This window comes from Neopelma chrysocephalum, unplaced genomic scaffold, assembly GCF_003984885.1.
Source record: "Neopelma chrysocephalum unplaced genomic scaffold, ASM398488v2 Primary Assembly neopelma1_104205, whole genome shotgun sequence".
Classification (NCBI taxonomy): Eukaryota; Metazoa; Chordata; class Aves; order Passeriformes; family Pipridae; genus Neopelma; species Neopelma chrysocephalum.
The window spans coordinates 1-13,522 of NW_020927159.1; the positions used below are offsets into that span (position 1 = coordinate 1).

At 63.9% G+C, this 13,522-nt stretch overlaps 1 protein-coding gene across 1 annotated transcript; it reads right to left on the reverse strand.

Annotated features, from left to right (window-relative positions):
• Window positions 1-5,886: 5,886 nt before the first annotated feature.
• On the reverse strand, window positions 5,887-6,444 carry LOC113962086 (ventral anterior homeobox 2a-like; the record flags this gene model as incomplete). The annotated part of the gene is made up of 1 exon (XM_027672899.1): window positions 5,887-6,444. A coding segment is annotated over one exon (495 nt), but the record flags the coding sequence as incomplete, so codon positions are not given.
• Window positions 6,445-13,522: the final 7,078 nt, after the last annotated feature.

Here is a 13,522-nt window from a genome sequence, read left to right on the forward strand (position 1 = left end):
ACGTGCGGGCAGGGCCCCGAGCCCACGTGCGGCACCGGGATCGCTCCCGGGGCTGTTTTTTTCCCGGCGCTGGGTCGAGCCAAAGGCCGGGAGGTGAGAAGTGGCTCTTCGTGCTAATGGATTCGCGGCGCTGGGGAGCGGCTGCCGGTTCCTCCGCTGTCTCTCGGGAGAGCGGGCTCTGGATGGGCACTGCGGGCACTGCCTGCTCCTGCCTGCCGTCCCTGGCTGCCCACGGCACCGCTTGACCCCCCCCCCCTATGCCCGGTGCCGCTTTGGGACCCCACTCTGGAACCCCACACTTGGGGGGGCACCGCGTGGGGCTGAGGGACACGCGGCATGTGAAGCTGGCCCTGTGGCACACACCTTAAACCCCCCTGGCACAGGGGCGGTGCCCACCTCGGCCCGGACCCACAGCACCCCCCCATCGCACCCAAACCCGCCCCACTGTGCCCAGGTGGCACCCCGAGGAGCTCAGGCGCCTTCAGCCGCACCCCGCTCCTTCCCCCAAATTCGGGGGTGTCCTTATACCTCCCCCAGACCCCTCTGTCACCCTCAGGTTCCCTCCCAGCTGCCCCCTTGCTGGGGTCCCTCCTCCCGGTGCCGCCCCTGCCGTCACCTCGCAGCACATTTTTGGGGCGCCGGGACCCCCCTCTCCCGGCCCTCCATCGGCAGGGAACCCACCCTGTGCCCCTCCCACGCCTCCCACCCGGGTGACAGCGACAGCCCGGGCAGGACTTTGTGCCAGCCTGGATGGGGGTGCCGGGTCTGGCTGCTCAGAGCCAGCCTGGCAAAGCCGGCACTGCCCGAGGGGGGAACGCGGCAGGAGGGAATAAACCTGGAAATGAGCATTTTTTTGCCTTGGAAAGGGACATCCGGGTGACACCCGGGCCAAGGTGACCGGGACACGAGTCACCCACGGGTGGCCGCTCCCGGCTCCGTGTTGACACCAAACACGGCGGGGCCGGGCAAGGCCGGCCGGGCTGGGAGGGAGCGGCCGGGACCGTGCCAGCCCGGAGCCACCCGGCTCGAGACCGGCGAGGTGGCATCCGGGGAGGTGACTTCCAAACTCCCTCCAACCATCCCGACCCGGCAGCGAAGGCACGAAGGTCACAGCAAACGTCCTTGGTGCCGTGGGCGGTCGGGGACGGGGTGCTGGGGGGCTCACCCACCCCCCCGGTGTGGGGCGGGCACCGTGCCAGGCTCCCCGAGGTCGGGGTGGGACGGGGGAGCAGCCCAGGGTGAGGGGCTGAGGGTGCCAGTGCTGAGCCCGGGGACCCCCAGGAGCCCCCAGCCCCCCGGGAGCCACGGGGGACACACGGGGACGGAGGGAGCACCCACGGGTGTGACACAGAGTCCCGCTGGTGTCACGCCCATGGACACGTCCCCAACACGTGTGGCTCACCCCAGGGACACCTTGGCGGGTCCCACACCCTGTCGGGGCGGGGGAGAGGGACACTCGGGGCACCCCGGCACCTCTGCGGGGTCACTGCAGCCCCCGCGCACCCCACAGCCCTCGGGGGGCCGGGACACCTTCCCCAGCCCCTGCAGTGCGGACCCCAGCATGGGGGACACCCCCACAGACCCACACAGCCCCTGTGCCCCCTGAGAGACACACACGGCCCCTGTGCCCCCTGAGAGACACACACGGCCCCCGTGCCACCCACTCACCCCTGCCCGCCCCAGTGTCACCCACCCGTCCCTGCCCGCCCTGGTGTCACCCACCCGTCCCTGCCTGTCCTGGTGCCACCCCCGTCCCCCCTGCCTGTCCCGGTGCCACCTCCATCCCTTCCCGACCCGGTGCCGTCCACCCACCCACCTCTGCCCGGTGTCACCCACTCGTCCCTGCCAGCCCGGAGTACCCACGACGCCCACCCTGCCCGGGGGCACAAGGGGTGCCGTGCCCACCCCCGGCGCTCTCCGCCCCGTCCCCCCGTGCCCCCCGTGCCCCCCGCTCACTCAGCCGGGGGTTGCCGCTGTAGTCTCTGGTCACGGCCATCCCGTGCTCCCGGGCTGCCGCCAGCGCTGCCGCCGCTGCCGGTGCCTTGGTGGCGGCCATGGCACGGACACGGGCACGGTCACGGTCACGGCGGGGGCGGGCAGGACGCGACAGCGCCCCGGGCTTTGTACCCCCGGCCCGGCCCCCGCCCGACCCGCCCGCCTGGGCGGCCCCGCCCGCGGCCCCGGCGGCACCTGAGGCAGCGGTGACACAGGTGACACCGGCGACACAGGTGACACAAGGGACACCGGTGGCACCGTCGGCCCCGTGTTGGCCGTAAACAGCGGGAGGGAGCGGCCGGAGCGGCCCCAGCCCCTGACCAGGGCCTCGGAGAGGGAGAACGGGGGTAGGGATAGGGAATGGGATAGGGATAAGGGATAGGCGTGGGGTAGGGATAAGGAATAGGGAATGGGATAGGGATAAGGGATAGGGAATGGGATAGGGATGGGGTAGGGATAAGGATAGGATGGGGTAGGGATAAGGGATAGGGAATGGGATAGGGATAAGGAATAAGGATAGGGATAAGGGGTATGGGTAGGGGTAAGGGCTAGGGAATGATATGGGGATAGGGACATGGCCAGTGATAAGGTTAGGGACAGGGATGGGGATAGGGGTTGGGATAGGGGTAGGGATACAGGATAAGGGAAAATGGAGGGGTATAAGGGAAAAGGATAAGGAATAAGGGTAGTGACAAGGAACAGGGATAGGGATAAAGGCTAGGGATAAAGGCTAGGGAACGCTCTGGGGATGGGGATATGGGTAGTGATAGGGCTGGGGAGGGGAATAGAGGTGGGAGTAGGGCTGGGGTGGAGACAAGCCTGGGACAGGTGAGGGGACAGGGCTGGGGACAGGTGGAGCTCGGGGCAGTGCCAAGGGCAGGGGAGGAGGTAATTTGGGGGGGGAACGGGGGTACGGTGGGTGCAACCCCCCAGAGGCAGGGCAGGGCTGGGGGCAGGGCCGGGGGGGGGCTGAGGGCGAGGGGGGAGTTTGGGGGCACTGCTGGGCAGAGGTGGTGCAGGTATCCCGGTGGGGGGGATTTATTCCAGGGGGGAAGGGTGCAGGTATCCCCGTAGAGGGGGAATCCATTCTGGGGGGGGTTAGACGCTTAGGGAAGCGTCCCCGGAGGGGGGGATTCACTCTCGGGGGGCTCTGAGGAGAGCAGGACACGCTGGGCTTCGAAATGTCACCATGGGATGGCACCCACGGGGCTGGGGACACCCACGGGGCTGGGGACACCCACAAGGTTGATGGCACTGGGAGCCAGGGGTGAGGGATTCCCAACCCTGGATCCCAAAGGCGATGGAGGACGAGGAGGAGGCAGGAGGCAGGACATAACTTTTATTAACCATTAGAAACCATAAGAAACCACATTATTCCCTAAAGTTTTACATCCAGTAGTTGCTGGGGTTTTAACTCTTCCCCCGATCCCCTCGGGCAGGAGGAGCCGCTGGACTGGGATGGACTGGGGGGAACGGGTGTCCCCACGGCCCGCCCACGACCCCCGGGACAGCTTCGCTTTGGAGAAGGAGTTTTGGAGAAGCAGCAGCTTTGGATCCGACCTGGGACCTTTGTGAGAGCAGCATTTGGGTTTCGACGGGCGGGAAGAGCGGCCCGCGGCCTCCCCGCTGTGCTTCCCGCGGATCCCTCGGGATGTGGAGCAGCGGGAGGAGGATGCGGGAGAGCCACAAGGACGCTCCGGACCGGGAAAACACATCAGGGACCCTCCCAAAACCGAACTGGGCTTTGCTTTTCTCTGAAACGCCCCCAAACCTCCTCCAGCCAAGAAGGTTGAGGGGGGTTCACTCCTCCAGCAAACCCCGGGTTCCTCCCGGCGAGCCCAGAGCGGGAGGAAGCGGGGTTGGAAAGCTTGGAAAATCCCTGCGGTTCGGCCGGGAAGAGGGAAAACCAAAGCAAAGCGAGTCCCGAAGGGGGTTTGAGGGCAGGATTCCAAACCCAAGGGAGGGCACGGCTGCCCCGCAGCCCCCGCACGCCGGGAGCGGGAGGGGCGGGACCGGCGGGATAAATATAAATTAAGTGACGGGGGGGGAGGGCGAAGGGTCCCGGCAAATCCCAAACCTCACACACGGCGTTGGGGTGCCGGGGTTGGAGCACCCCGGGAGCACCCGGCGAATTCCAGGGAGAAGAAGGGAGATGTTGGCGGCGAGCCTTGGTCTGAGCCGGGGGGGTCAGGAGGGCTCGGGACCCCCAACCAAACCCTGTCTCTCCTCCTGCCTCAGTTTCCCCACCTGCGCCGGGGGTGCCGACCCCCCCCGAGCTCCCCTTAAGAGCTCCAAAGGGAGGGAACAATAAATACCATTTCATAGAAAGGCTCCGTTTTGAGGAAAAAAATAAAAATCACCGAAACCTTCTCATAAAATCATTTATTTTAAATATTTCCCTGCAAACCCCTGGGAACGCGCGGGCTGGGAGCTGCGTCCCCGTGAGGGACCGGTCCCGGCGGAGCAGCAGCCCGGGGGAGGGGGACGCTCAGTGTTAATTATCGTTGTTAAAACCATTAAACGGCGGCGGGAGGGGGCTGCGGCCCCCGGGTTTGGGGTGTGTGGGGGGGTGTGAGCCCCCATGGCAGCTCCTGGGCTTGGGGAGGGGGCTCAGGGCGTCCCCCCGAGCCTGTCATCCTGCCAAGGCCGTGCTGACACCGCGGACCTGCCACGCTGCCCCTGTCCCCAAAGGCCACCTCACGCAATGCCCCTCTGGTTCTTGCCCCCACGGAGCCACACCGTGCCCGAGGCCCGATCCTGCCCCGCGGGAAGCCACCGTCACCTCCGGGATCGGGTGCCCGGGTGGGAAGAGGCTGCCCGGGGGGGCTCAGCACCTCTCTGGGACGGACCCTGGGGCTGCCGGGGGTGGGATCGAGGTGTGTGTGGGGGGTGCTGCGAGGCCAGTGCTCAGGGTGGGGCTCCCCGCAGTGCCCGCGCTGAGCGCTCAGCACCCCGCGGTGGGTCTGGGGGTGCTTCAGGCTCCCGGCGGTGGCAAAGACCCCAAGACCCAGAGGGGCAGATCCTAGCGTCACAACTGTCCCCAACTCTGCCACGTCCCCCTCGGGGGGTCTCCTTGGGGGGGTTCAGGACGGTGGTCGGTCCCCGGCTCCCTCCAGCCCCCTCGGGGAGGTCGGAGGGGGTCCCAGAGGGATTTGCCGGGTTGGGACGGCACCGAAGCGGGTGCAGGGTGGTGCTTTGGCTCTGCACGAGCAGAGGAGGAGCCTGGGGATGTTCCAAGAGTTGGGGCAGCGTCTTGCTCCGATCCCAGGGACCCCTGGGGGGGCTGGGGACATCACCCACACCCCCCCCGGACCCGGCGGACCTCCCTCAGCTGTGCCCTCGGAGGACAAGTATCCCACGGGAGCAGCGCCCGGAGCCCGCGGCCACCGGGATGCTGCGAGGAGACCTCAGGCAGGACACGCGGCCCTTCGCAGGTGGAGAAACTGAGGCACGACCCTCGGCCAGGGACCCCCCGGCCGGGCGGGGACAGAGCCCGGCGCCACCCTGCGCTGTCCCTTTTGGGGTGACCCCAACACCGCAGACCCCGGGGGGACAGTCCAGGGGGATCAGAGCTCCGCGGTCCCACCCGTGAGAGGCACCGAAAGACCACGGGGCAGCAGCGACCTCCCTCCGAACCCCCCCCCGAGCCGCTGCTGTCCCCGCACAGAGCGCGGGCGGTACCTGGAGCGGGGGGGGGGGGGTGGCGGCAGATCCAGCGGGGTCAGCGAGGGACGGGGCAGCACCGGTGACACGGGACCCCCGGGGACCCCCCGTGCGTGACATCCGCGGCTCCAGCGCTGTGTCCGGGGCGGGGGCCGCGCGTGCACATTCCCACGGGGACGAACCATCTCCCGCATCCCACGAGCCGAAGGAAAGGGAGGGTGACGGGGGGGGGGGGGGCGCAGAGGACGGCGGAGGTGGGGGGGACACACTCATTTTGACACTCGTTTTGATTTAAGGGCTCGGCTTCTTGCTGGGTATAGAACTGTCTTTCCTCTCCAGCCGCGTGTAAGGCTCGAAGGCGGAGGTGCCCAGTCCGTACGCGCCCGGCAGGTCGTGCAGGCCGCCCAGCAGCGGCCCCCCGAAGCACAGCGGCCCCCCCGGCAGCCGCGGCGAGGAGGAGGAGGACGAGGAGGACGAGGAGGCGAGAGACGGGACCTGCAGGCTGAAGGCTGCCGGTGCCGGGGGGCTGCTCCCGCCGCCCAGCCCGGGGGACGCGGGGCCCGGCGTGGCCAGGCCGGAGCCGTTGCCCGCGGGGCTGGCGATGGGGTTGGAGGCGGGGGACAGGAGGCTGGGGGGGGCCGGCACCGACAGCAGCCGGCCCTGCTCCAGCAGCCGGAGGATGTTGCAGGTGGCGAAGGACTCGGAGGTGGTGGAGGAGCGTTTCTCAGAGTCCCTGCTCTGGTCCTTCTTCTGCTTCGTGCGGCGGTTCTGGAACCAGACCTTGACCTTGGGGGTGGGGGGGGGAGCGGGGGGACGGGATGGGGAGGGAGGGGGGACAGAAAGGCACGGACGGAAAGAGAGCGCGGGGGGGCCGGGGAGAGAGAGGCGAGAACCAGGAGAGAGCGAGAGATACGAGAAAGAGAGAGAGACGTATTAAAATAAACGCCCAAGCGAGATCCGTCCTCCGCCGGGGGAGCTGCGCAGAGCCGCCCCCGCCTGCCGCTCCCGGGGAAAGCGAAATTCCTGCAGCGCCGGGAGGGAGCGGGACAGGAGCCTGGGGCTGGGACCCTGGGGATGGGAGCCCAGCGAAGGGCGCCTGGGGAGGAGAGCCCAGGAACTGAACTCTTGGGAATGGAAGCCTGGGCATGGGACCCCAGGGATGGGACCCCCGGGAGGGGAGCCTGGGAATGGGAGCCCGGGCATGGTAGCCCAGGAACGGGACTCGGGACAGGAGCCCAGGGTTGGGAACCCGAGGATGGGACCCCAGGGACAGGAGCCTGGGGATGGGACCCCATGGATGGGACCCCATGGATGGGACCCTGGGGACAGGAGCCCGGAGCGCAGGGCCCGGGGCTGAGCCCCCCCCCCGCCGTGCCCGGCTCTGCCCTGTGCTGGTTCTCCCGGGAATGCTGAGCTACGGGACGTGCTGGATTCTCCTCGGAGATGCTCATCAGACCCGAATTTATGCCCCCACCTGCAAACCCTTCCCTCGCCGGGGCAGGGGGAGGGTCCCCGGCCGTGCTGCGTGAGGGGACGGGGTGGCTCCTGGTGGCCCTGGATCTCTGGGCACGGACCCAGCTGGGGACACCCCCACCCCAACCTGCCTCTGGCCGCGGTCAGGAACGAGCCCGGGGCTGAAACCCCGCGGGATCCCCCTGCCCCAAAACTGCCCCTGCCTCCCTCGGGTGGGATCCGGCCCCCAGCCCGCGGCTCCCCCGTCCCCCCGAGCTGGGAGGGCAGCCCCCCTTCCCTCCCTCCCTGGCAGAGCAGAGGGGTAGGAGAGGCAGAGAGAGAGACAGAGAGAGGCGTGAGGGGACAGACAGACAGACGGAGACGGAGGTGAGGGAAGGAGACGGATGGGAAGACACTCGGATTAGAGCGCGGTGGGCGGGGGGCGGCACGAGCGGGGCCGGGCCGGACGCCGGCGGGACCCCGGGGTAAGACACGGCCGGGCCGCGTCCCCCCCTGCTCCGGGGCCAGCAGGTCTCGGACCCCTCGGAGTCATCGGAAGCTCGCTGGGGCAGGACAGTCCCTCGGTGGCACGGCCCTCACGCGTCCCCAGCACAATAGAGCCACAGTGCAGAGCTAATGGAGCGTGGGGGTGGAGGAGGTCCCGGCGCCCCGGCCCCTTCCCAGGGACACAACAGAGGAGCTGCCGCCGGCCTCGGGCGGCTGGAGGCTGGGGACGAGCTCCTGGGCAATGAGGGACACCAGGACCGCGGGGCCAGCACCCCCTGGGACCACCGGTGCTGCCGGTCGACGCCCTAACCCCCTCATCCCACGTGGAAGCTCCCAAGGGCATCCCCTGCCCACACACACCCGCACAGGGAATGTCCCTCCCTGCCACCAGGGCGGCTGGCACGGCCCGGCCGGGCCCCCAGGGCTGATGTCCCCACCCCACCACCCCCACGTCACTCCGTGCTGGCAGTTGGGGTGGTTTTGGGCACGGTCCCGTGTCCCTGGGCATGGCCTGAGGCAGAATTACCATCCCAGCAGCTCCTCCGGTGGGGACATCCTGGAGCTGCCGAATCCCGGGCAGTGCAGACCCCAAACACGCAGGGGGGGGGGGGGGGGACAAACAGGGCCCACAGAGCCCCTCAAACCAGCTCAGCAGTGACACCCTAACGAAGACCCAGCACAAATCCAACCGGGAACACACAGCCCTGGCACTCTCTGCTCCAAACATCCCCCAGGCAGCAGCTCCGGAAGAGCAGGAGCTCAAAACAATCCCCATCAACGGGATTATGTCCCTGAGGATGGGCAGGAAGAGCCCACGGATCAGGTCTGGCATCCCCTGGGTGCAGCTGCCCCATCCCTGTGCCGGGGAGACCAGAGATGATGGGATGTGCTGGATCCCACCCTCTGGGATCTGAGGGGCACTTCCAGCCCTGAGCCCCAAACCAGGGGATGCTCCAGAGCCCCCCTGCCACAACCCCTGCCCAGGGACACCTTCCACCAGCCCAGGCTGCTCCAAGCCCTGTCCAACCTGGCCTTGGACACAGCCAGGGGCAGCCACAGCTTCTCTGCCCAACCTGTGCCAGGGCCTCCCCACCCTCCCAGCCAGGAATTCCTTCCCAATATCCAGCCTGACACCAGGGGAGCAGTTCCCTCTCTCCCTGCTGTGGGAAGAAGCCACCTGAGCAGAGCCACAGCCCCGACACATCAGAGCAGGAGCTTCCTGAGCATCCAGAAGGAAGGACCAAATCCCTCAGGGAGAGGCAGGTGCAGCTGATCCCACTGTGCAGCATCGCAGCTGCTGCAGGAAAGGGAACAGCCCCAGGGTTTCAGGGAATGCAAGGACTTGGGGACATCAGGTGGGGTCAGCAGGTATGGGATGGAATCCCATCAAGGCAGGAGCATGGAGTGACAGTGGAAGGGGGAATGGCTTCCCACTGCCAGAGGACAGGGATAGATGGGATATTGGGAAGGAATTCCTGGCTGTGAGGGTGAGGAGGCCCTGGCACAGGTTGGGCAGAGAAGCTGTGGCTGCCCCTGGATCCCTGGAAGTGTCCAAGGCCAGGCTGGAGCAACCTGGGCTAGTGGAAGGTGTCCCTGCCCGTGGCAGGGGGTGGCACTGGGTGGGATTTAAGGTCCCTTCCCACTCAAACCATTCCATGACTCTGATGATTCTGACATGGGGTTCCAGTGCGGAAATATGCTCCTTACATGAAGAGGATCCATTGGGTTCCTCCTTCCCAGTGCTGCTGCTGGGAGCCTGTCCCGGCACCGAGCCCCTTCCCAGCTGGAATTTCCTGTGCTCCCAGTGCCGTCACCAGCTCTGGCTGATGCCGCCGGAGGCAGAGACAGAAACACATTCCGGGGCCCTCCCCGCCCTCCCTCTGCATCCCATCCTATCCCAAGAGGTTCTCCCACCCCGGACTCCCCTCGGTGGCTCTTCCCTGCACCCAGCACCCAGCGCCCAGCACCCAGCACCCTGCAGAGCCCATCCCGGCCGAGCCCTCTGCACTAACCGTGTCCCCTCGGGGCTGGCCCGGTGACACGATCCCTTCCCCACCCGAGCCCTCCGCACTAACCCCGTCCCCTCGGGGCTGGCCCGGTGACACGAGCCCTTCCCCGCCCGCCCCGGTGACACGGCAGAGGAGCCGGGGCCGCGTTCGCCTCGGCGGCTGAAGTTCATCTGCAACTCGTCCCTAATTAGTGGCTCCCTGTCCTTTTCACCCTCCATTATGCTCAGCCCCGAGTCCCTCTCGGAGGAGGCGGATGAGCTCAGCCAGACGCAGCCCCTTGACAGCTCCATGAGTAATTCCCCTCCAGCCTCAGCCTTCCCTCCTCGTCCCCCCTCAGCTCCTCCTCCTCCTCCTCCCTCGCTCCGCTCTCCTTCACAGCCCCCTCGGCCACCGCGGCTTTGCCAAATTGCTCCCGACGAGCTTTTCCTTCCCTACAAAAAGCAACTTCCTCGCTTTTCTCGCCCTGGTGCCGTGGCACCGACGCCCTTCCCGGCTCAGCCTGGAGGAGCCGGGGAGCGCCACGCTGGGACATTCCCGGTGGGAACCACTCCAGCATCCACGGAGGAGGTGATGCAGCCCCCTGGAATATCTTGTTTCCTGCCAGACAGCGGCTGGAAGGAGAGAGGGAGAGCAAGGACATCCCTTCCCTGGGAAGACCGAATTCCCAGACGTGCCAGTCTGGGGACTGCCGGGACGTCTGGGCACAGGGATGGCACAGGGAGAGGGGGAGAAATCCTGGGAATTGCCCTGGGCTTCCGCTAGCCCAGATTGCTCCAACCTGGCCTTGGACACTTCCAGGGATCCAGGGGCAGCCACAGCTTCTCTGCCCAACCTGGGCCAGGGCCTCCCCACCCTCCCAGCCAGGAATTCCTGCCCAATTTCTCATCTAAATCTCTGTTTCTCCAGTGTGAAGCCATTCCCTGTGTCCTGTCCCTCCATGCCTTGTCCCCAGTCCCTCTCCAGCTCTCCTGGAGCCCCTTCAGGCCCTGCAAGGGGCTCTCAGCTCTCCCTGGAGCCTTCTCTTCTCCAGGCTGGACATTCCCAGCTTTCCCAGCCCGGCTCCAGAGGGTGCAGGCAGTGACCAGGAATGTCAGACCTCACGGCATTTTTGGGGGAAAAAAGCCATTTGGAAGGTCCAAACCTGCAGCCTGGTCCTTTTGGGAGACCCTTCCCAGTGTGTGGGGGGAATCCAGCCGGGATCCCTTCCCATGTCCCCACGGAGCCCCTCACCCTTGTCCCACCACCCCTGATGTCACCAGTGCATGGGGGAGCTTCACCCCCCAAAAGCTGTGTGATCCCATCCCATTCCCAGTTATGGGAATGATGTAAATAAAAAAATAATAGAAAATTAATTATATATATATATATACACTATTTTGTATTACATATTATTTTTATTTTCTAATAAATATTTCACAGTCTATGTATTATCTTTTATATGTAATACGTAATGTCTAATGTATGTATTATATAAAACATGTAATGTATTCAATATACTGTATTTTTATATGATATATTTTATTTTATATTTTATATTTATGTATTATGATGTTGATATTTTTCCTTCTCCCTAAAGCTCCTCCTCGTCCATTCTCCCCATTCCCTCTGAGGAGAAGGGCAGGGAAAGCCCTGTTCGCTGCTGGAAAAGCAAATGCTGCAATTCCCTGCACTCCCAACAGCTTTTCCTGCAGTGACAGCATCCACAGGGCCCTGGCTGCCTGGGAAAATGGGATGTGGAGCCCTTGGAGAGCTCGGCAGGAGTCCCTGTGTCCCTCCTGAGCTGTGTCACCTCCTGCGTCCAACTCAGGCATCCAGGGGCTGTTTAATTTTACTTTATTTTATTTAAATTTACTTTACTTTTCCTTTATTTTTCTATTGCATTCTATTGAAGTGTACAGAATTACATTTTAATCTGTTCTATTCTCTTTTTTTATTTATTTACTATATTTTATTTTATTTTGTTCTATTCCACTGCCTTTTATTTTTTATTTTTATTTACTATATTTCATTTTGTTTTGTTCTACTCTACCGTATTTTATTTTGTTCTATCCTACTCCATTTAATTTCGGTTCCGTCCTACTCCATTTTTATCTTGGTTTATTCCATTTTATTTTACTTTACTTTGCTTTATCCTCTTCTATTCCTTTTCCTTTAGGAAATTTTCTTTTACTTCCTTTTATTCCCTATTGTTTTATTTGATTCCTGTTTTATTTATTTTATTTTATTTTATTTTATTTTATTTTATTTTATTTTATTTTATTTTACTTTATTTATTTTATTTTATTCCCCCCCGTTACACAAAAAGCCCCTGAAATCCCCCCAGATTTCTCCTCCCGCTGCTCTTCCCTCTGCCCGGATCTCCTTCCCTGGACCCACCACTCTCCAGAGCGGGAGGAAGGCGGGGGAGCGTCACCTCACCTGCTCCCTCGCACCTGGAATGTCATCCCAAATGTCACTGAGCTTGGAATGTCGGAGCTCATCGCGCCGGGGACTCGGAGCACACGGACACGGAGACGGGCGAGCTCCCAGAGCGGAGCCTTGGGATGGGGTCACGTCTCCCACGTTCCCCCCGAGCCCCCCAATTCCCCGGTGCCAGGCAGGGAGTGGGAGGCAGCACATGGAGAGGGGAACAAACACGGGAACGCGGCACAATCCGGAGCCCACGGCACCATCCGGAGCCCTTGGAATCAGATCCGGACACGCAACACCCGCGCCAGGACACGCTGGGAGCTGCCAGCCCTGCTCCCAGCAGCCCATCCCGTGCCATGAGCGTGGTTTTCCACGTCTATGGGCACCGGGATGGAGCACACGAGGGGTCTGATCCCGGAATCCCGTGCCGTGATCTCGGGGAGCGCCGGAGCTTGGACCCCCTCTCCCACCTGCCCTGCGGGAGCGGGGATGCTGCTCCCACCCTGCCCCTCCTCAGACACCTCGGAGCTCCAAGGGGAGCGATTTCCAGGCAGTTAATCCCGACAGAGACCCTTCCCCAGCAGGCCGAGCCCCCCCGCACGCTCCGGGGATGGAAAGGCAAAGGGTGGGAGCTCCTCATCCCAAGGCGCTCGGTGATCCCGGGATCTGTGGAGGGTCTGGGTCCAGCAACCACCTCACACATCCCCGTCCATCATCCATCCATCATCCATCCATCATCCATCCATCATCCGTCCATCACCCGCCCCTCATCCCTGCATTCCAGCCGTGGGGATCGCACAGTTCCCTCCTCTTTCCCGCTCGTGTTTTCCATCGCCCCGCGGGCTCAGGGCCGGGACGTCGCTCCGGATCCAGCGCGGTTTGCCTGTGGGATCCCAACACACCCATCCCTGCCCACCCACCTCCCGGGCAGCGGGAACTCCGCCAGCCCACGCTCTGGCACGGCAGCATTCCCAAAAACATTGGAGCTTCCCATCCTCCGGGCAGCATTCCCCAAAACACCAGAGCTCCCCATCCTCCGGGCAGCATTCCCCAAAAACATTGGAGCTCCCCATCCTCCGGGAAGCATTCCCCAAAACATTGGAGCTCCCCGTCCTCCGGGCAGTATTCCCAAAACACCGGAGCTCCCCATCCTCTGGGCAGCATTCCCCAAAACACCGGAGCTCCCCGTCATCCAGGCAGCATTCCCCAAAAACATTGGAGCTCTCGTCCTCCGGGCAGCATTCCCCAAAAAATTGGAGCTCCCCGTTCTCCAGGCAGCATTCCCCAAAACATTGGAACTTCCCATCCTCTGGGCAGCATTCCCAAAACACCGGAGCTCCCCATCCTCCAGGTAGCATTCCCCAAAAACATTGGAGCTCCCCGTCCTCCGGGCAGCATTCCCCAAAACACCAGAGCTCCCCGTTCTCCGGGCAGAATTCCCCAAAACATTGGAGCTTCCCATCCTCCGGGCAGCATTCCCCAAAAAC